Source organism: Lepidochelys kempii, chromosome 7 (genome assembly GCF_965140285.1).
Source record: "Lepidochelys kempii isolate rLepKem1 chromosome 7, rLepKem1.hap1, whole genome shotgun sequence".
NCBI classification, from domain to species: domain Eukaryota; kingdom Metazoa; phylum Chordata; order Testudines; family Cheloniidae; genus Lepidochelys; species Lepidochelys kempii.
In genome coordinates this window covers 29,945,260-29,967,216 of record NC_136386.1, presented here as the reverse complement: position 1 = coordinate 29,967,216, position 21,957 = coordinate 29,945,260, and the positions used below count along the sequence as shown (strand labels likewise).

Here is a 21,957-nt window from a genome sequence, read left to right as displayed (position 1 = left end):
GCACAGTGGCCCCTGATGGCTGCCACAGACCCTAATGCCAGGCCTGCCTGCTACTGACTGATCACTGACTGAGCTCTGACTCTTCCCCCCCACCTCATCATAGTGGATCCCCACAGACACACTCACAGCTGGGACCCGCCCCCAAGAGTCCCGCACAGCCCCAGTCACTGCTTCATTCCCAGACACGAGGCAGGGCCACCCATACGTGGGCCAGGGGACTCTAAGACCAGGGCTGAGCCATTTTCTGTGCCCAGCGCATGGCCCTTCCTTCCTTCCTTCCACTCCCCTCCCCACGTGGGCACCTCCTGCTAGCCCTGCTGTCTCTTGTGCTAAGTAGGGGGTGGGTCATGGGATTCACCAGCGCCATGGGGCGGGGCTGGGTCTCCCCCTGACAGTGTCTCTCCCTCAGCAGCCAGGTTGCTGAGTTGCACTGGCACCGATGCTGCCCTGCCCCAGGTGCCAGATTCCCAACTCCCGCAGTACAGATGGGCACTGGCCTGATCCCTAGCAGTCAGTGGGTGACTCTGGATTGATGCCAGGGCCCTGTCTCTCTCCCTCCCCATTTGATCACTCACAATTAATCAGCTTGTCTCATTCAGTGCCCTCAGTCCCCCAGTGCATTCTGTCTCCCCTGCTCCTCTGACCCAGCCCCTGACTGGGAAAGATTCCCCACCATCCCACAATGGGGCATTATAAACTCCCTGCCCACCTTGGGCCCCTTTGCCCCCCATGGCCTCTCCACTCAGTTCCTTTCTGGGAGACTTTATTGCCTGATGTGCCACCCTCATTCTCCGAGGGCTCTGGACAATCAGAGTCCTGCACTCTGTGGGGTAGGGAGCAGCCTCAGGATGGGGTCACACACTCCATGCTCGGGGGGGAGGGATCCCTCAGTCCATGTGTCGCTCCCACCCTGCTGGCTGGCTTCACAGCACTGTTTCTGGGTCTCTCTGTGGCCCCCAAGGCCAAGCACAGTGAATCTCCAATCCCAGATCGCCCCCGTCTCACTGGGACCCGCAGGTGCTGGATCCCTCCCTCAGTCATAGAAGTCGTCTTGGTCGTCCAGGCTCCGGTCCTTCCTCAGGTACGTTTCCAGGCCTGCTCCCAGCTCCTCCGAGTCACCCCAGAACCCTGTGCAGGTAAAGTGGGGTAAGCAGGTGTGGCTGGGTTCTATTCCCAGCTCTGGAGGGCAGTCAGATCTAGTGGCCTTAAGCGCGGCCGGGGGGGGGGGGGGCGGGGGGGCGGCGACTGGGAGCCAGGACTCCTGGGTTCTAATCCCAGCTCTGTATTAGCCTGTATCTGTCCGTGGACACCTCCTCACCTGTGACACTGCGAGCTGCAGGCCCCCGTGGCGGTGTCCTGGGGGAGGAAGCACAAACACAGACGGGTCAGGGAACTCCCAGCTGGGGGCACCTCTACCTGCCCCAAGGGGACCATCCAGTACCCATTGCCCAGTGGCCCAGGGAGGGGCCTGTGCTATACCAAGTACCATGGGAATGAGGCCAACCTTCCCCATCCTTTGGAGGCTGCCTGCTCCCCACCCCCTCCACAGCAAAGTCCTCCCCATGACAGGTCCTCATGCCCTGGCCCTTTAAATTAGACAAATGCCCTGATTGCATGGTCCCCCCTTTCACCCAGTTCATTAATCAATTGCTTCCCCTTCTGTCACTGACTGTGGGGGAGTCCAGGCCCTGCACTCCTCTTCCAGGGATTCACTGAGACTCTCAGCCAGCCAGTAAAACAGAAGGTTTATTGGACAACAGGAACACAGTCCAAAACAGAGCTTGTGGGGACCTCCAGGACCCCTCAGTCAAGTCCTTCTGGGGGAGTAGGGAGCTTAGACCCCAGCCCTGGGGTTCCCTATGTTCCTCCACCCAGCCCCAAACTGAAACTAAACCCACCCAGCAGGCTCTCTCCTGCAGCCTGTCTTCACATTCCTGGGCAGAGGTTTTACCTCCTCCTCCCCCTCCTGGCTCAGGTTACAGGCTCTCAGGTCTCCCATCCCCAGGGCATATTCCCAGGTCAACACTCCCCCCTCCCTGCTGCGTCACATCGTCACCCCTTCCCAAGCAGACAGCAAATTCACATGGGGTTAATTAGTGCCCCTGTGGGGAGTCTGCCATCCAGGGACTGGGTGGAGACCTGGCAAACTTATCTCATACATAGGAGGATCCAGACAGAAGCCACTGCCCCCTAGACGGGAAAGGCCCCAGATCCCAATCCCTGCCCCTGAGCCAACCAGTCTCCCCCACTGTGATGGAGTGCACCCCTGTATTCAGACCCTGCACACTATTGCACTAATATTTGTACATGGATTGCCTTGTGAGGTATCATTTGAAAATTCATAGCTTGCTGATCAGTAAGTAATATCAGAGTAAAATGCATGTAGTAACATGATGTGTACAGTTATGAACATAAGCTGAAATCATGACTGAAGTGTGTTTCCGAGATAAGTCTGGGGAGTGGCTAAAACAATTTCTCAAAGACAGAGGCTATGGGTACACTACAGCTTGTGTCGGCATAACGTATGTCACTCAGGGGGTTGCTCAGCTTCTCATGCATACATAGCTACCGCCGCTCAGGAGAGCGCTCTCCCGTCGGCTTAGAGCAGCTACATTGGAGAGCTTACAGCCATCGGTGCAGCTGCGCTGTTGTAAACTCTCTAGTGTAGCCAGGTCCAAAGTGTAAGCCGATGCATCAGCCAGGCGTTAGCAAAGCTGATGGGTTACAAGAAAGGGAGAGAGGGGCAAAGAGATCTGCATCTTAAGGAACAGCCTGAGGTGTCCTTCCTCCACCAGACTCCCTGTCTCTTGGTTCTCAGCTTGAAATGTTTTTCAAAGCAGGACTGAAACTATAAAAAGGAGGGGCAACCCCCCCAAGACTACCCTCCCTGCCTATCTCATTCTCCGCCCCTGAGAAGACAAAGGAAACAGCTGTTGGACACTGGGGGAGACGTTGGTGAGAAACTTTGCTTTATACAGTTGGTTAAGTTCGGCACTAGAAAGCGTTTTCTCTTTATTTTTCTTGTAACCATTTCTGACTCTTATGCCTCGTTGCTCACACTCACTTAAAATCTCTTTGCAGTTAATAAACGTGATTTATTGTTTTATCTAATCCAGTGTGTTTAAGTTGAAGTGTCTGGGTAACTCCATACAGGATGGCAAGTAGTGTGTATATTACTCCCTTAAAGCAATAACGGATTGAATATATTTGGACTGTCCAGGAGAGGGCTGGGCAGTACAGGACATACATTTTGGGAGGGAAATCTGGGACTGGGAGTGTGTTGTTATCACCCGGCAGAGGAACTGAAGCTGGTAAAAGCCAGAGTGCAACCCAAGCATGGCTGGCAGGCTGCAGTTACCCACAGATAGTCAGGGTGTGATCGACATGCTGGAAGGCGGTTTGTGAGCAGCCCAGATGGGAGCTGCTGCAGCAAAGTATTGTAAGAGACCCAAGGTTGCATGGCAACCCCTCACTGGTCTGGATTGCTCCCCAGTATGTTGCACCCACCCTGGGACCAGATCAGAGCAGGTGCCCTCTAAAAGGGAAAGGCCCCATGTCCCATCACCAACCATGGAACTGGATTCCCTGGAAAGACTCCAGCTCATCCTCCTGCGAGGGGGGAAGAGCTGGACCAGACTTTGCCTACAGAACCTGCCCTGTCTTTCACCCCTCGCACCTTGGCCACTGGGTGGTGCTGGTGGGCGGTGCCTCCTTGACCACCTTGACTTTCCTTGACCCTTCCTCCAAGCGGGGGCTTCTCTGGCGGCCTTTCCTCCACTCATGGCTCTCTGACATTCTCCTCTTCGCCCTGCAAAGGGCAGAGCACTGCGGGGGCTCAGCACCCAGCTCCCGCCCAGATTCTGCCCCACTCAGCGGTTGCGTAGCTGGGAAGGGAGCGGGGGGAGCAGCCGCTCCCCCTCTGCGCACAAGTGGCACCTTTCTAATTGATAGGCACCTTGTTTAATTTGTACTCACCCGGCGGCGCTCCGGGTCCTTGGCGGCAGGGGCCGTCACGCGCACCGGCTCCTCGGTGGCATTTCGCCGCGGGGGCTTTCAGTGCTGCCCAGGACCCTGAGCGCCGCCTGGTGAGTACAAGTGGGTGGCACCTTTTTTGATGTCTGCTGCCCCTTTTTGCTCCACCTCACTATGCCACTGCCACTCAGGTGCTAATCCCACCCCCGTCACCGCGGTATCAGGGCTGCTCCCACCCATGTGATGCATTCCCTCTCCTCCCCTCCCTGGGCAGTTACCTGGATTGGTCTGATGGAGTGTGGTGTAAATGCCATGTGATCTGCGTTTATATCAGAGCAGGCTGACAATGCTTAGTTCCTTGGGGGGCAACTTGTTCCACAGTCCCCCATTATTTATCCACTCAGTGCCAAGGGCAGAACCCTGGAGTCCACCTGCTTTAACCCACCGGACCCCACTCCCATACTAGAGCTGGGGATAGAACCCAGGAGCCCTGGCTCCCAGCCCCCCTGCTCTAACCCCTCTTCTTGTACTGTACTAGGAATCATGTTTAGCTGAGCTGGGGGCAGGGTTGGCCTGGTTTTGCTCACCCTGCAGAGACCTTTCTGTCCAGCCCCTCCCCTGTGGTGGATGCCTGCTGCAAAGCCACACTGAGGGGCCTCCCCATGGACTGTAGGCCATACAGGGCCTCTGACACATGGGGGAGCATGGGCCAGACTGCACACCCAGTTTGCAGCCACAAGGCATCTCCCCTGGCAGAGAAATCTGTATCGCTGTCATTCAGCCTTGGGCAAGTAGAGGGCACTCTGGGATCAGGGTGTTTTCATTAGCCTGGGCTGGGAAAGGGAAGGAAATTCTCTGCCTCTGCTCCAGCCTCTTTATACCTGGGTATGGCCTGTCATACTGACTGCAAGGGGAGAGTGCTCCCTACTGAATTCCCACCCCACTCCTTGCAGCACAGAGCCCCCTAGGGTTCAGCACTGACTGCAAGGGGAGAGCACCCCTATGAAGCACCTCTCCTGCTCCCTGCAGCACAGCGCCCCCCTAGTGCCACACTCGGACATGGGGAACACAGGATTCATGGTCAATTCCCACCTTGGTTCTGTTGCATTTCCTTGGGGAGCCAAAGCAGCTTCTATGGCCTCATCCCCTTCACTCTCTGCATCCTCCTCTTCCTCCTCCTCCCAGGTTGAATCCTGTCCTGGATCTGTAGTAGGAGATGCAGAAGCTGAAATGCTCGGGCGGGGTGGCAGGGGCTGGGCAGGGGGGAGCATTGGGACAAAGGACAGGTCGGGGGGGAAATATAAGGCTGAGGGACCTTAGATCTGATCAGGGGGAAATACCAGGCAAGCTGGGCCCAGGGTAGGTTTGCCAGGCATCCAATTTTCAACCGCAACTCCCGGTTGAAAAGGGATCCTGGCAGCTCTGATCAGCACTGCTGACTGGGCCGTTAAAAGTCCAGTCGGTGGTGCAGCAGGGAACTAAGGCAGGCTCCCTGCCTGCCCTGGTTCTGCGTGGCTCCTGGAAGCAGCCCACATTTCCCTCCAGCTCCTAGGCGGAGGCGCGGCCACAGGGGCTCTGCGTGCTGCCCCTGCCCCGAGCGCCAGCTCTGCAGCTCCCATTGGCCAGGAACCGTGGCCAATCGGAGCTGTGTGTGTGTGTGGGCGTGCCTACGGACAGAGGCAGCACTCAGAGTCTCCTGGCCGCGTCTCTGCCTAGGAGCTGGAGCAAAATGCCAGCTGCTTCCAGGAGCCACCTGAGGTAAGTGCTTCCTGGAGCCTGCACCCTGCATCCTCTGCACACCAATCCTCTGCCCCAGCCCTGAGTCCCCTCTAGTACCCAAACTTCCTCCTGCACCCAACCCCCCTGCCCCAGCCCTGAGCCCCCTCCTGCACCCCAACCCCCTGCCCAGCCCAGTGAAAATGAGCAAGTGAGCAAGGGTGGGGGAGAGCAAGCGACGGAGGGAGGGGGGAATGGAGTGAGCAGGGGCAGGGCCTCAGAGAAGGGGTGGGGCAGGGGCGGGGAAAGGGTGTTTGGTTTTCTGCAATCGGAAAGTGGGCAACCCTAGTCCAGGGGTCGGACCAAGGGGGAATACCAGGCTGGCTGGGCCCAGGGGTTGGACTGAGGGGATACCAGGTTGCATAAGCCATTCGGTCTGACTGATGGTGGTTGGGCTGGAATTCAGGGCTGGATGGGTCATGGGTCTAACTGAGGGATGTCGAGTGCGGGGATACCAGCCTCCACACTCACCCTGTGGGGACTCTGGGGTGTGGCTGTTCCAGGCGGGGGTCTCTCTGCCACGGCCCCTAAAATGAGATGGGGAGATAGGTTAAAGGGGAGGATTCACCAGGACTCGTGGCCCAGGGGGAGGGTAAGAAGAGGACTCACCTGCCCTGCTCAACACTGCCTGGGCCCCCCTGGGCACCAGCTCCCAGAGCACCTAGCACCAAGTCGCTGTCTGCATCTTCCTCCTCCTCCTCCTGCTCACGGCCTTCTGTGCCCCCCACCACCAGGCCCTCGCTGCCCTTCTCCTCCTCTCCTCCCTCCTGACCCCCTTGCTGCCCCTCTAGGCCTTCCTCCTCCTTGCTGCTCTCCTCTTCCTTGCCCTGCTTCTGGCCCCCCCACCCCACCAGGCCCTCCTCCTTGGCCCCATCCTGGCCCCCCAGCCCTTTCGGCGGGCCTTCCTCCTCCTCACCCTGCTTCTGGGCCCCCCACCCCACCAGGCTCTCCTCCTCCTCCTCGCTGCCCTCCTCACTCTCCTCCTCCTTGGCCCCATCCTGGCCCCCCAGCCCTTTCAGCGGGCCTTCCTCCTCCTTGCTGCCCTCCTCTTCCTCCTCACCCTGCTCCTGGCCCCCCCACCTAACCAGACCTTCCTCCTCCTCCTCACTCTCCTCCTCCTCGGCCTCCTCCTGACCCCCCAACTCCTTCGGCAGGTCTTCCTCCTCCTTGCTGCCCTCCTCCTCCTCGCTCCCCTGCCCGCCTGCTAGGCCTTCCTCACCCTCCACCTCCTCATCCTCACCACCCTCTTGGCCCTTCTGCCCCCACACCAGGCCTTCCTCCTCCTCACTGTCCTCCTCCTTGCTCCTCTGACCCCCTGCCAGACCACACTCTTCCTGGCCCCTCCGCTCCACCAGGTCTTCTTTGTCCTCTCCCCCATTTGCTGATGCCTGGACATGATCCAAAGAGGAGCCTTCCTTGCTCCCTCTCCCCTCTGCCTCCCCCTCCTCCCCTGCCCCTCCAGAGCCTTCCTCCCTATTGCCCTCCTCATCCTTCTCCCCTGCTTCCTGGTCCCCCTGCCTCCCCACCAGGCCCTCATTCCCCTCCTCATCCTCCTCCCTCTCTTGGCCCCCCAATCCTCCTGCCAGACCTTCCTCTTCCTCCTCCTCCTTCTGTGTCTGCCCCATGGCTGAGTGTCCCTCCTTTCCCTCCAGCTGCCCTACCCCCTGGATGGGAACCTGCCCTCTCTCGCCCTTCAGCTGTGCCCCTTCTCTGTGATCCCTGTTCCCCACAGTCTGTCTCAATCTGACATTCAGCCTCCGCCTTGGCTTCCCCTGAGACTCTTCTGGTCTGTCATCCCTTGCCTGCTCCCCACATGGCTCCTGGCACCAGCTCCCACCCTGATCCAGGACTGTGGTGTCTCCTCCTGTCTTCTCCTTGCACCACAGTCTTGGGACCCTAGGGATGAGAAAGAGAGACAGGATGAGACCACTAGGCCCAAGTGCTGTGGCCCACCCCAGAGGCACCTGCATCTTAGCATAGAGTGAGGGATCCCTGTACAAACAGCCCCAGTGCCCGACCTCAGAGATCTCTGCAATTTCAGGGCCAGGCAAGGGATCCCAGTATAAACAGCCCCAGTGCCCCACCCCAGAGCCAGCTGCATCTCAGTGCAGGGTGAGGCGTCCCTGTATAAACAGCCCCCACACCTCACCCCAAAGGTGGCTGCATATTGGGATGGGTGGTGATGCACCATCCCCTGGGGTTCTCTTCAGTGGCTGGGGACCTTTGGGGGGATTCCAGGGAGGTACCTGTTCCAGGGCTCCTCACAGGCTGTCTCCGTGCTGTCCTGCTCCCAGGCTCCTCTCCACAGCAGCCTCCTGGAGGCCCTGTTAGCTGCCCGGTGTCGGTGCCTCACCTCAGAGCTGGCAGCATCCTCAGGGTGTGTCCCAGCTCCTGCACGTGCCCTGGTCTGCGTGGGCTGGGGACGAGTCCCTGGAAGGGAGGGGAGCGGAGCTGGGACAGGCTACAGCTGCCAGGCTGGGCATGGCCAAGGCTGCCCAGCGAAGTGCCCGATCCCTTCCCAGATCCGTGCCACAGGATTGCAGCAGAGCCAGCAACTGTGCCAGGCCCTGGAGGGAGGCAGAGGCCCCAAGCAGCTCACTTGCAGCACAGAGCCTCCTCCCTGCACCCGCAGACCCCCTCCAGCGCCCCCCCCCGCCTTGCCACCCCCACAGAGCCCCCTAAGTCACCCTGTCACTGATCTGCAAGACTTCATTGCCCTGGCCTTTACCCAGTCTCCTGGGAGGACCCCTATTTCTCTGCCAAGCCCCAAGCTTAGCCTTTCCCAGGGCGAGTGCCACAACTCGCCGACTCCTTCGGACTCCAGGCCCCTGTTTGTCACTGTGCACACTGAGCTCAGACCCTGTAAATGCTTCCACCTCCCTCCTGCCTTGCCATCAGAAGCGGGTCCCCCTGCGGGCAGACTGCTGTCTCACTCTCTCACCAGGTCCCAGAGCCTTGGGTTGTGTAGTCAAATGGTGGGGGCCCTTACTGGGGTCCAGGGATGGTTCCAAAAGGCCTTATTGCTTATGTGTGAACTGAGCTCTGAGGCTTTTCGCAGGAGAAGGGTTTGGGGTGTGCAGCAGACCCAGGGGGGTGTATTTGGGGTTGCCACGCTGATGGGAGATATTGCCACAAAGGGGGTAATAGGGCAGGTGTCACTGCGCTGTGTCAGACCTGGGGGGGCCAGACCAGTTCTGTGGAATCTGCTCACATGAGCTCAGGCTGTGGTTAGATCGTTGTGTGTCCAGACACCAAATGTGAAAAATCGGGACGGCGGTGGGGGGTAATAGGAGCCTATATAAGAAAAAGACCCAAAAATCTGGATTGTCCCTATAAAATCAGGAAATCTGGTCACCCTATTAGATCGGGAGCTGCGTAGCATGGGCCGATCAGCAGATGAGATCACAGAGAGTCGGTCTGGCTCAGAGAAAAAACAAAGGTAGGGACTGGCCCAAGTTGGGGCTGCACAAGGGGGTCCCCCATAAGGGGGGATTAGGGCAAACCCGAACTGGGGGGTTTGGCACCTGTCGAGGGATCCTAAAGTCCTGAGGTGCAAGGCTGTAGCTGAACGGGGCATGAGTGGGCAGGCATGCTGCTCGCAGGGCAGGTCTATGGGGTGTAACTGGATGGGGCCTGCACCACCAGAGGGAAGATCAGTTCCCCCAGCCTTTGGGGACATGGATAGACCTGAAGGTCAGCAGGAGAAGGCCTCTGGGCTAACCCATTTAGGGGGTGATGTGCCCGTGGCTAGGCTCATCCCTCAGGTCCAGCGGGCTTGCCCTTGGGACAGCTGGTGCCTCAGCCCCCATAGAGATGGATGAGAGGAGCGCCCAGGGGCTGTGGGACATGGTGCCGAGGTAACTCTCCCCTGCTCCGATGGAGCAGCCTGGATCACTGTGGACCCAACAAGTATCTAATCCCAAAAGGGGCTGGCCCCTGGTTAAGGTGCCCACAGTCAAGACACATTGAAATGGGGCACCAAGGAGGTGCTCTGAGTGGGGTGTATAAACCATGCTCTGCCACCGCTGTTAAGGGCAGAGTAGCTCCCCCCAGCTGTGTCTAAGTGGCTGACCAGCGAGGCTTGGGACAAGAGGCTGCTGCCCAGGCTAGGGGGAGAGGGGTTTGCCAGCGAGGCTCAAGGCTTCCCAATGTCAAACTGGAGGGGCAGCAGGAGCTGGGGTGAGGCTGCTGTGGAAGACCTACCAGGCCGAAGAGGGCTCCCCTTCTCTTCCACAAGCCAGGAGAAGGCTGGCCCCTGGCAGAAGGATTTGCGGGCAGCGGGAGATAGAAGGCTGAGCCACCTCTGAAAGGCCAGGGGCCTGGGGGCAGGTCAGAGGGCTGAGCTTCCGCCCCTGCACAGGATCCCAGCAAATCTGGCTGCTTTGGCCCCCTGCCTTTCCCAGACTGAGCTGATGCTGGCATGCTGGCGACTAACCCATGCCCCAGGCTGCACTGCAGATCCTCCCTGGGGCCACGCTGCCTGGAGGGGGGAAGCCCCCACTGGAGTCTCCATTCAGGTGGACTCGCTGCAGAGCGTCTGGAGAAGGGGCCTTTGAGCTCTAGAGAGCTGCGGAGCTGGGCCTTGTGAAATGCCACACCTAGGGCTTGGCAAAGAGGTAGGGCTCCTCCCCGGAGACTGGATGAAGGCTGGGGGATTGAACCCCTGTAGATTGGACCCCACCCCTGCACCACAGAGCCCCCCATGCTCCAGAGACACATTGGCCCCGCAGCTACCCCACTCCCCATCCTCAGCCCCTAGAGCCCCCTTCTTCCCACACCCCCACTCCCCTCTAGTGCTGCATGGACATGGCTGGGTGATAGCACCTGGTGGCCCATACTTAGGGATATGCTGCACCCTCCATGTGCCCATCCCCCCTCTGCTCCCCTCTGGACTCCCCACTTCTCAGGACAGGCCCCTGGGCCTCCCCACCAGGAACAGCTCTCCTTCTGGTGCAGGTGCCAGGGGGGCACCTGGAGCACTGCCACCCAGGAGAGCCCCATCCCTCACCCACACAGGCTCCCCATGCGCACCCTTTGATTCAGCTGTGCTGGGAAAGCCGAGCCGATGTGGGTGGAGAAGCGGGGATGACTCCTGATGGGGCACAGCAGCCAGCATCCTGTAGTAGCCATGGTCCTTGGTGATGGGCCCTCTGTGGAGCCAGGGTGTGCCATGGGGGCCCACTGTGGGCCTGGCTGCTAGGGGCAGAGAAGAAAGAGGCATCAGCAGGGATAGGACCCAGGAGTCCGGGCTCCCAGGACAAGCAGTATAGAGCAGGGACAGGAGGACCCAGGAGTCCGGGCGGGCTTCCAGGCTGAGCGGCACAGAACAGGGCCAGGGCTATCTCCTTACCCTCCAGGGGCCCAGCCCCACCTGCCCCTGTGGATGCAAGGAAGGCAGCAGGCTCTGGGAACTGTGTGGGGGAGACGGGATGAGGCCATGAGGTCCGATACTGCAGATGATCCATCCACTGTGGGGCGTCAGGGAGGTGTCTCCCAGAGCATGAGCGCAGAGCCGGGTCCAAAATCCAGGCGGAGACCCAGTCCTGGGGAGAGGGGGAAGAGAAATCAACTGAGTACCTGGTGATTCCAGAGCCCACCATGCTTCAAGGCAGAGCTCACGCTAAGCAGGGTTAGGCCAGGCCAGTGCTTTAGGGGGCAAGGGGAAGAACCCAAGAACTGTGGGGAGGAGGCAGGGGCTGCAGGGAAGGGCAGGGGCACTTTCCCCCTCACAGTCAGTGCTGGCCCCAATGCCCCAACACCCTGGTGCCAACTCCCTCTTGCCCAGGAGGGTTAGTGTGACTCGGCTGTGCCTACCTGGTGCTGAGGGACCTGGCCAGGGCTCCCTGCCTCCATCCTCGGGTGAAGAAGCAGCCGCTGCAGAAATGCGTCATAGTCCACCTGAGATGAGCAAGACAGGGATGTGACCCTTTGCCCTTGGTCCCACCACAGGCCCCATCTGGATCCCCCGGGGCTGAATTCCTTCCCCTGCATCTCAGCATCCTCTCCTGCCCCACGGAGTTACTGACTTCCACCTACTCTCTGCACTGGTGGTGCTAAATCATCCTCTTTCCGGGAGGATAGAACCCAGGAGTTCATCCCCCCCAAACACACACTAACCACTAGACCCCACTCCCCTCTGAGAACATGGGCTTGAAGCTGGGAGTCCTGACTCTGTCTATTTCTCCTGGGGCGCTGTCCCCTGTCCGAGTCTGACTCTCCCCGCATGGGGCTCTCTGCAGTCAGCCCGCTCAGCAAGATGTCTGGGTGCTGAGCCCGTCTCACCTTCCTCCTCCTGACGGCGTCTGTCCTGGCCCAGAGCAGCCCCAGCTGGGTCTCCAGGTGCCCAAAGTCCCGCAGCAGCTGGTGGTTCCGGTCCCGCGCCTGGCGCTCCCGCACACACAGCTCCTGCCATACCCGGCACAGCTCAGCTGCCTGTGCCCCAGGGCTGTGGGGTGAGGCAGGGATGGGTCAGCTCCCACCTGGGCTGTTCCCTGATACACAGCACCCACGGGGAGCCCCTAGGGCCGGCTTGCCGCACCCTGGGAGCCGGGGGCTCTGCCCCAGCAGGGGTCACCACTGCACTTACCTTGACAGCTCCTCCCCATCCTGCCAGTAGTACCCCCTAATCAACGCCACCCCTCACCCGCACAGGAACACCCCCAGTTCCTGCTGCTGAGTGTGTGGGATGGGAGGGTGGATGGACAGATAGACGAGGCAAGGGTGAGCATGCAGGCTGGGTGGTTGGTGGGTGTGCGTGGAGAATGGAGGAAGCCGTAGGTTCATTCACAAATGTTAAGGCCAGAAGGGTCCTTTAGAGCCTCTAGGCTGGCCTCCTCCATGGCCTAGGCCAGGGAGTGTCCCCCTGACACCCCTGCACTGCCCCCAGGCACTCATCTCACTCAAGACTGTGCTGGTCCCAGGGGCATGAGGGTGGCAGGAGGCAGCGGTGCTGGTCTCTGCTGGGGGGGGAGGGCGGCAGTTGCAGCAGAGGGGAAGAGCTGTGCTGGTCCCTATGGGGGTGGGCGGTTGTGCTGTGGGGAAGGGGGGCTGTTCTGGTCCCTGTGGAGGGACGGTGAAGGGGGGCTGTGCTGGTCTCTGTGGTGGGGGTGGGGTTGTTCCAGTTGCAGTGGCGGTGGGAGTGGTGGCTGTGCAGGTCTCGGTGGAGGTGTGGGGGGAGCTGTGCTGGTTCCTATGGGAATGGGCGGGGGGGGGGGGGGGAGGGCCTGTGCTGTGGCAAGTGAAGCTGTGCCGGTCCCTATGGGGTCGGGGGGGCCGTGCTGTGGCAGGTGGGGCTGTGCCGGTCCCTATGGGGGAGGGGGCCGTGCTGTGGCAATTGGGGCTGTGCCGGTCCCTATGGGGGAGGGGGCCGTGCTGTGGCAATTGGGGCTGTGCTGGTCCCTATGGGGTGGGGGGGCCGTGCTGTGGCAGGTGGGGCTGTGCTGGTCCCTATGGGGTGGGGGGGCCGTGCTGTGGCAGGTGGGGCTGTGCTGGTCCCTATGGGGTAGGGGGGGGGCGTGCTGTGGCAGCTGGGGCTGTGCTGGTCCCTATGGGGTGGGGGGGGCCGTGCTGTGGCAGATGAAGCTGTGCTGGTCCCTATGGGGTGGGGGGGGCCGCGCTGTGGCAGATGGAGCTGTGCTGGTCCCTATGGGGGTGGGGGGGCCGTGCTGTGGCAAGTGGGGCTGTGCTGGTTCCTGAGGGGGGGAAGGTGCTAGTTCCTATCGGGGGGGGGAGCTGTGCCAGTCCCTGTGGGGAGAATTGGGGGCAGTGCAAGTACCTCCGATGCCTCCTGTGGCTCTGTCCCGGGCCAGGCAGGGGGGAGCTCATCTCGGACGTGCTCCCTGTAATCAGCTTCGGGGGGGGCACAAGGCTCCGCTGGGAGGAGTTGTTGTGTCGTCTGACCCACAGCCCAGTGTCTAACTGAGCCAATCAAGGGCGGCCCCCGGGGATTAGTGAGAAAATCCCATTGCCAAGTCGTTTGCCCCCGCCCCTGCAGAGTCTCAGCCCCAGCTGTGGGGGGGAGGGCAGGGGGCCAAGGGGTGCTGGGCGGGCCCAGTGCATGGTCCGTTTCCTTGCTCTCCACCCTCCCCCCCCCCCACCTTGCATCCTTCAGGTGTCCCTGCTACCCCCAACACCTCTGCATGGCAAGGTTAATCTCTGCAGCTGTAATTAGCTGGGACTGTCTGTCAGTATAGGGCCCAGGGGAGCTGCAGGGCCTAGAATAGCTGCAGCCTCGACCAGCCCAGTCAGGACTCCCACGCTGAGCAGGGCTGGGCTGGGACACCACAGGCATGGGACACAGTCAGGGCTGGCCCCAATGCCATAGTGTGGTGCTAGGGGGTGCTGTGCTGCAGGGAGTGGGATGGGGCTCAGTAGCGGGCCTATCTCCCCTCCCAGTCAGTGCTGGTCCTAATGCCCCAATGCAGCTCTGAAATCTTCTCCGCCTTATGGCTTAAATTCAATTCACTGTCCTTCCCCACTCCCTGTCACAAACACACGTTCAGCTGTTAAACAGTCCCCTGCGCTCCACTCCAGAGGTGGCTGCATCTCAGGGCTGGGTGAGGGATCCTTGTATAGGGATCCCTGTGCCCGGGGTGGCTGCATTTCAGTGTGTGAGCTACGCACAGTAGTAGCATTTATATTTGTGATATCCTATTGCCACCGGGAGCCATTTATTGGGCTGAAATCGTGGGAAATCTGGGCCGAGCAAATCTTTTTGCAGAAATCAGCCGCCTGAGGGCTGGGCTATGGAGCTTAACTGTGTCCCATATTCTCTGGGGGTGGTTCTGTGGCTTTGCCTGCTTCTCTGCACTGGAGGGATGAGCCTGAAGCTTGGGAGAGTAAGAAATCTGTGATGATCATAATTGCCAGCCCCGTGTCTCCATGGCTCAGGCCCGTGACTAGGCACTTGCCTAAGTCCCCCAGTGCTGGGGGATAGAAGATTACTTTTTAATCTGCATGAGTGTAGAGATTTTAGCATTATGTATCTCAGCCAGAACTGGTTCAGTTAGACTCTGGACACAGAGGGGCTGGTGTGCTGGCAATGTTATCAGTCCAATACTATCCTCCACCCTGCCACCCCTCCGCCCTGGTATCCCCTCCTCCCTGCTGCCCATCTGCCCTGGTATCCCCTGCTGCCCGTCCGTCCTGGTATCCCCTCCTCCCTGCTGCCCATCTGCCCTGGTATCCCCTGCTGCCCATCCGTCCTGGTATCCCCTCCTCCCTGCTGCCCATCTGCCCTGGTATCCCCTCTCCTCTGCCACTCATCCGCCCCCATCAGCTCCCAGTGGTGCAGAAGCAAGGGCAGAGAGGTGTGTTCCTCGAGGGGCTGTGAGTGGACCCCAGTGAGGAGTAGATCAAGCCAGCCCTCAGCCTGTCCACCCTGGTATCCCCTCCCCTCTGCCACTCATCCGCCCTAGTATCTCCTCCCCCTTCCTGCCAGTCGGCCCTGGTATCCCCTCCTCTCTGCCACCCCGCATTAGAGCTGTGGGCCCATCCAGACAGGTCTTGCCACCCTGCACATAGGACCCCCCGCATCAGCTCCAAGCGGTGCAGAAGCAAGGGCAGAGAGGTGTGTTCCTCGAGGGGCTGTGAATGGCCCCAGTGAGGAGTAGATCAAGCCAGCCCTCATCCTACTGGCCCAGCAGTGCCCCACCACCACCATCGGGGTGTCCACATCTCTGTGGGTCGCTCCTTCCACTCCCTGGAGCTATCAGCTGCCATGTCTCCACATTGCCATCTGCACTGGCATGCTCGGCGTGAGATTGCTGGGGCTGGGGGGAGGGGAGAGAGACAGCCTCTGCCCACATACCAGCCCCCCATTGACTGCTCCCCTGAGCTAGCCAGTCCTGCTGCCCTGGGTCGAGTGCCCTCGAGAGGGAAAAAGCCCCATATCCCACTCCCTGGGCTGGGTACAGTCTATGGTGCAGGATGGTCCTTTGCCCTCTGCCAGGGATGTGTGAAGCCAGATGCTGCCACTGGCTTCACTCTCTCACCATTATGACACAAGGGGGCAATTACTTGCTGCCCCCCTTGTCCTCCACTCTGTGACCCCCCAACCCTATTCTGCATAAGCAGGTCCAGGACAGTGGGGCACAAGATCTCTGGGGCATGCAGTCTGACCACTAGATGCCCTCCTCACCCTGTGCCAACATGCCCATTGCCTAGGCCTGCTGGAGGCATCTGTGCAGCTGCACCTCCTCTTCCCTGCAACCCACCAATACCTTTGCCTTTGCCTCACACTGACCCCTTTTCTACAGGGGCAGATCTCTGTGGCCCATGCCCCCCAGGGTCCCTGCCAGGGGCTTATGGGCAGGGAGACCCCTGCTCTGCTTGGAGCCAGGCTGAGACCTAGCAAACCCAGCTCTGGGGGACCTGCTGGAAGGGCAACAAGGGTGGGGGCTGGGAATGAGGCACTTGGTCCCCTCTATCTGACAACACTCCTGCAGTGAATCCAGCCCCCATCGGTGCCAGCAAGCCAGTCACCATCCACAGGAACCAGCCCTCAACTCCTTCCCAGATGCAGCTGCATCGGTCCCTAGAGTCACACTCAAGGTGTGTGTGCAACACATACCATGTGTGCCTGACTGCCCCACCTCAGGCTCTGGCCACATGGAAGATAACAACTTTCTACTGCTGCCTGCTACAGGCTGCAGTGTCTGCTGAGGGTCAGGGGTCACACCCTGTGGTACCCATGGGCAATGACCCACAGAGAGCCACCCCCCAGAACTTTCCACCTGCCCCGCATGAGCCACAGACACCAGAGCAGACCAGGCACCTCACAGAGTCCTTTATTGGGGGTAGGTTCCCATCCCCCTGACAGTTCATAGAATCATAGAATCAGAGAATATCAGGGTTGGAAGGGACCTCAGGAGGTCATCTAGTCCAACCCCCTGCTAAAGCAGGACCAACCCAAACTAAATCATCCCAGCCAGGTCTTTGTCAAGCCTGACCTTAAAAACCTCAAAGGAAGGAGATTCCACCACCTCCCTAGGTAACCCCATTCCAGTGCTTCACCACGCTCCTAGTGAAAAAGTTTTTCCTAATATCCAACCTAAACCTCCCCGATGGCAGTTGCTCAGAATCAGCCTCTTCCTGGGAACCCATTACCCAGGGAATGGCTCATGAGGCGGGAGGGCCCAGACAGTGCCCCCCCTGGGAGCCCGGGGAGGGAGTTACTCCTGGCTGGGACACTGTCACCTTGCCACACCAGTGTGGCACACTGGCAAGGGGTGTGTGTGTGTGTGACTGCACAGGGGGCCAGCTGTGAGTGATTGTGTGTGTGTGACACTGTGCATGTGTGCAAACAGTGGTTAATTTGGGCCAGGGCTTGGCAGTGCCGAGCCCCAGCACCTCTGGGCTTGCTGCATCAGGTATGAATGTAAAAAATCGCATGAGCCCCGGCACCTCTTTCATTACAAAGTAAGCACTGTGTGCAAGGTGTGTGGGTAAACGGAAGCGGGGGTGGGGACTGATGGGGGGAATGTGTGGACAGATAGGATGTGTGTGCCATGTGTGATGGGGGGTGTCTGTGTGTGCGATAGGGTGTGTGATGTTGTGTGCCCTGATCTGTTGCCTGGGGCAGGGGTTCGAGTCCCGCCTCCCCAGGGTTTAGCTGGGACCTGTGTCTTCCATGCAGTGCTATGTCCCCATGTGAATGGCGGCACTAGGGGGAGGTATGGGCCAGGGCTGGGGCAGGGAGCACTAGGGAAGAAAGGCTGGAGTTGGGGGGGCCACTGTCTGGGCCCCAAACCATAACCACTGCTGTTCCGTGCTGAGCTGCTGGGCTTCCCTCCCAGGCCCCCCGATGCTTCAGTCCCCAGGCAGTGATGGGTGGATTTCCAAATCCAGGGCATGTGCAAACCACCCAGAACCTGCAAACAGACCTGATGCAGGCTCAGGAAGGGGGGAGTGGCAGCTTCCCAGTGCCGGCTCAGGCCCCAGAGGCATTCAGTTCCGATCCAGCCCTCCCAAAGGGGCGTGGGATGCAGGGGGCGGGCGTGGGGCTGTTGTGCAGGACGGGGACTGTCACAGGGAGGGAGAAGGGGGCCAGCAAAGGGATCTCCCCAGGGCTGACCCGAGGGCGGGGGAGGGGGCACAGGAAGCCATGCCCACGATGCCCGCACAGCCCCTCACCCCGGCGTGAGTGTCTAGTCTGGGCTCAGGTCCCAGCCCCTGCTCAGGCCGCTTTGGGCACTGTGGGGTGGCGACGGGGGAGGGCCCTGGCTGGGCGCGGGACTCCCCGGGGGGGCAGCGGGCGGGGGAGCAGGGCCCTGCGGCGGGCACGCAGGCTCTGCTTGCGCAGCATGGAGCGGGAGTACTGCACCTCCGGCATGGCCAGCTTGAGGCAGCGCTCCTCGGGGGGGGCACCTGAGCCGGGCGCGGCCGGAGGCAGGTCATAGCCCACGATGTCCACCTTGGAGCTGGGCTGCCACGGCCGCAGCTCCTTGTTCCTGATCTGCGTGGCGGGGCGCAGCTGGGGCCGCCCCCCGAAGCAGCGGCGCAGCAGCTGGTCGCAGGCCCGGCGCAGCGCCCGCACCTCCGCCGCCACGCACCCCCGCCCCGCCTGCGCCACCTTGCGCCAGAAGGTGGCGTTGAAGTGGTCGTAGAGCTGGGCGTCCAGCCCGTTCCAGGCGCGGATGCGGGCGGCCAGCACCTCCGAGCTGACGTTGCCCTTGGACCGGGGGCCGCGCATGTTGAGCTTGGCGTAGAGCACGTCCTCCAGGTCCCAGGAGAGCAAGCGGCGCAGCAGCACCAGCGACTCGTCGAAGTACTCGGCGATCATCACCAGCGAGAAGACCTCCTCCACCTGGCGGATGAAGCCGGGCAGGTAGGCGGGGTCGGCGGGGCTGTGGTCGTTGTCCCCGCCCAGGTCGTAGAGCAGGGTGTTGTGGGCGTACATGGAGAACTTCTCCTGGGGGCGGTAGAAGGCCAGCGGGTTGGCCAGGAAGGCTTCCATGGAGCCGTTGGGCACCCGCTTGAAGGCGGAGCAGTACTGGTTGTAGTAGGTGAAGAGCGACTCGAACATGGCCACGGGCTCGCGCAGGATGGTGACGTAGAGCGTGTCGTTGGGCATGAGGCGGCGCAGCTCCTGGCGCTGGAAGCGCAGGTGGCTGGCGATGATGCGGGGGGGCAGGGTGTGCGGGTGCACGAAGCGGGCGGAGAAGTTGCGGGGGTAGCAGAACTGGTGGTCGCAGGCGTGGTGGGGCAGCGCCACCGTCACGTCGTGCCGCTCGGCGAAGCGGAAAAGGATGTTCTGCACCGTGGTGCCCGCTGTCTTGTGGGTCTTCAGGAAGGCCACCGAGGTGTGCTTGGGGCGGGGCGAGGGGGCTGGGGGGCAGCCTGGGGAGGAAGGCTTGGGGGACCTGCTGGGGAGAGGGGGGGTCAGAGCGAGGGGCATGGCCAGCCCAGCGCTCCCCTGGACCCCTGCCCTGATCAGCCCAATGGGCCCATTCCTTTCCTCCCCGTGTCCCAGCCCCACATGCCCATCTGCCCCCGCCCCTAGCCCCATGCCCACTAGCTCTGCCCCTGAACCATCCCACCCTGTCCCACTATCCATGCCCCACTCCACCCACCCCTGCCCCCATTCCCTAGCCCTGTCCCCACAGCCCCACTTGACGTGCCCCCTGCCCCATCCCCTAGCTCTACCCCCCTCCGTGCTCCAGTCCTTCTTCTACCCCACTCCCGCATGACCCCCATCCTCCAGCCCTGCCCCTCCCCCTCCCTTGCTCTGTACCAGTTGAGGTGCGTGCTCTGGTGGATGAGCAGGCTCAGGGTGCTGAGCGCCAGCAGCAGCAGCAGCAGGGCCTTCTTGCGGGACATCATCTTGAGGGCGCAGTGCAGAGGAGGGAGGGCGTAGGGCATGGTGGGTGCTGGCTCCCCCCTACCTGGGCCCCATCCAGCTGGGCACCTCCCTCGTCATGGAGCCACTGGGCGGGCAGCTGGGCCAGCCTCACGCCGGGGAGGCCTGGGGGAAGAGGGACAGGTGAAATGGGGGCATGCCCACTTCTCACATTCACGCTCCCCACCCTGCCCCTTTGGGCCACTCACAACCAGCCCATGCCCCTTTTCACAGGCACGCCTGGTCCCCTTTGCACACCACCGCTTCACACTCCTGCACTCACACTGACCCTCACGCCCACCTGTGCATGCGTCCCGGGACACAGGATGTTCCAGGCTATAGTCCCCATCTCACAAACGGAACGAACGTTCTTGGGCCCTGCATGTAGCTGTGTTCAAATGCATGTTGTTGAAACGAGCCCACCTCAGCGCGTGAGCCAGGTCGCTCTGCATGACGGTCCTGTCCCCAGCATTATTTACCGCCCTGCCAATCTGTGTGCCATGGAAGCACGTTACCAGCACTGAGCTGGCATTTCCTTCCAGATTATTGCATAGCGCCAGGCCTACAACCCTCACTGCAGACCCCACTAGAAGCAGCCCCACTGGCTGACAATCCCGCATTGAGCTCTATCAGTTAGACAGTTTTTAATCTACTTAATAGGGGCTTGCGACTGCGCTCTTCAGGGTCCAAGACACAATTCAGGGCAGACTCCAGAGGGAGCAAAAGTCCACGGAGTTTATTGAGGCAGCTCCCCACATCCTCCCTGGGCAGGGGATCCCAACGGTTCCCATGAGGCCCTGCAGACCTGGCCCAGGCACCACAGACAGCCCGATAGTCATTTTGGACTAAAGGAAAGAAATAATCCCAAACCCAAAAGTTCTGTGCCAGACCTAGCGTCTTCTGGAGGACTCTGGCAATCAACAGTCTCAGCAGAGGGGCTGGGCTGGGCCTCTCCCCAGGAAGCAAAGGAAAGGAGATCTGTTCTCCACCCTGATCAGCCAGCTACCGAGCTGTTCTCCAGTGCCCTCCCCTCCTAACTTTACCTGACAGCGGGTGTCGGTGCAATGGGGCAGGGCTCAGTGGATCCATAGCGCCTCATTAACCCTTGCTAACCACGTCTACACTACAAAGTTTGGTCAGCACAAGTTGCATGGGTGCACAGTCACCAAAGTGTGTATATTGCTCGTGTGCATGCACACTTGGCTGCTTGTGTTGGAGCTGCATGTACCCACCAGGAATGCTTGTGCCAATGCAAAGTGCAGTGCACTGCGGGCAGGTACCGCAGTGCGCCATGCGCCACCGTCCCATGCAATGCCCTTGAGGGAATTTTCAGTGTGTGCTACGGGATAGAAGCGACTTACCGAGGGATCTCTTGGTGGTGAGGTTTAGTTCCCAGCATGCAACTTCCTCTATCCCCTAATACCATCCACAGCCCATCATTTTTGCACCTTGAATTTTTTTTAATCCCACAAACCCATGTGAACTTCTCCGTGTCCGCCGTTTCTGACAGAAGCACGGCGCTCTCACAGCTCTGCACAGTCCTCCTGTATCTGCAGACCTGCAGGAAGTAACGCAACAGTGGGAAACATACGGTTTTATTTGAGGACAGTTAGCTGAAGGACATAGCAAAGAACAATTCCAAGTTGTTGGTAGCATTCACGGAGCAGCTGCAGATGGTGGAGCGCCACTTCTGGGCCTGAGAAACGAGCCCTGACTGGTTTGATCACATCATAATGCAGGTTTGGGATGATGACCAGTGGCTGCAAAAGTTTTGGAAGCAAAAGACCACATTCCTGGATCTGAATGCCGAGCTTGCCCCAGCCCTCTAGCGCATGGACAGCTGAGTGAGAGCTGAACGGCCAGTAGAGAAGCCAGCAGTGATTGCACTTTGGAAATTTGCAATGCCAAATTGCTACTGATCAGTGGGAAATCATTTTGAAGTTGAAAAATCCACCGTGGGGGCCATTGTCATGCAAGAGCACAGGGCCGTTAACCGTCTCCTGCTAGGCAGGTCTGTGACTAGGTAATGTGCAAGACATAGCAGCTGGATTTGCATCAATGGGGTTCCCGAACTATGGTGGCACGATAGACGGCACACATATCCCTATTTTGGCCCCAGCCTGCCTTGCCACAGAGAACATCAACAGAAAGGGCTACATTTCCATGGTTATGCAAGCGTTGGTGGATTCCCCAGGGATGCTTGACTCACATCAGGGTGGGCCGGTCAGGGGAGGTGCATGATGCTTGCATCCTTAAAAACACAGGCCTGTTCAGAAAGCTGCAAGCAGGGACCTTCTGTCCTGACCGGGGGATTACTATTGGTGATATGGAAATGCCAGTGGTGATTTGGGCGGACCCAGCCTACCCCTTGC

General features: G+C 60.2%; 2 protein-coding genes and 1 long non-coding RNA gene across 8 annotated transcripts in view; all 3 read right to left on the bottom strand.

Annotated features, from left to right (window-relative positions):
• Positions 1 to 1,195: 1,195 nt before the first annotated feature.
• Positions 1,196 to 6,459, bottom strand: LOC144930716 (uncharacterized). Its single transcript, XR_013636034.1, has 4 exons — positions 6,358 to 6,459; positions 6,220 to 6,275; positions 5,065 to 5,176; positions 1,196 to 1,356 (listed from the first exon to the last, which is right to left on the bottom strand). It is a non-coding gene; the product is annotated as an uncharacterized LOC144930716 (long non-coding RNA).
• Positions 6,460 to 6,660: 201 nt separating this feature from the next.
• On the bottom strand, positions 6,661 to 12,219 carry LOC140915164 (uncharacterized). Its single transcript, XM_078853919.1, has 7 exons — positions 12,031 to 12,219; positions 11,563 to 11,646; positions 11,099 to 11,291; positions 10,780 to 10,944; positions 7,995 to 8,178; positions 6,725 to 7,644; positions 6,661 to 6,665 (listed from the first exon to the last, which is right to left on the bottom strand). The coding sequence occupies exons 2-7, from the start codon at positions 11,599 to 11,601 to the stop codon at positions 6,661 to 6,663; spliced, it is 1,506 nt and encodes a 501-aa protein (XP_078710045.1). The 5' UTR covers positions 11,602 to 11,646; positions 12,031 to 12,219.
• Positions 12,220 to 16,519: 4,300 nt separating this feature from the next.
• The window catches only part of GAL3ST3 (galactose-3-O-sulfotransferase 3), a 40,564-nt gene continuing 35,126 nt past the window's right edge, over positions 16,520 to 21,957 (bottom strand). For 2 of the 6 annotated variants that reach the window (XM_073351623.2, XM_073351622.2), the window contains 3 exons: positions 21,060 to 21,143; positions 19,481 to 19,711; positions 16,520 to 19,112 (listed from right to left, as the gene is read on the bottom strand). In XM_073351623.2, the coding sequence (XP_073207724.2) occupies positions 17,924 to 19,112; positions 19,481 to 19,608 (1,317 nt within the window). In that variant the 5' untranslated portion in view covers positions 19,609 to 19,711; positions 21,060 to 21,143 and the 3' untranslated portion in view covers positions 16,520 to 17,923. The other 4 variants (XM_073351625.2, XM_073351621.2, XM_073351626.2 and 1 more) reach the window with 3 other exon arrangements.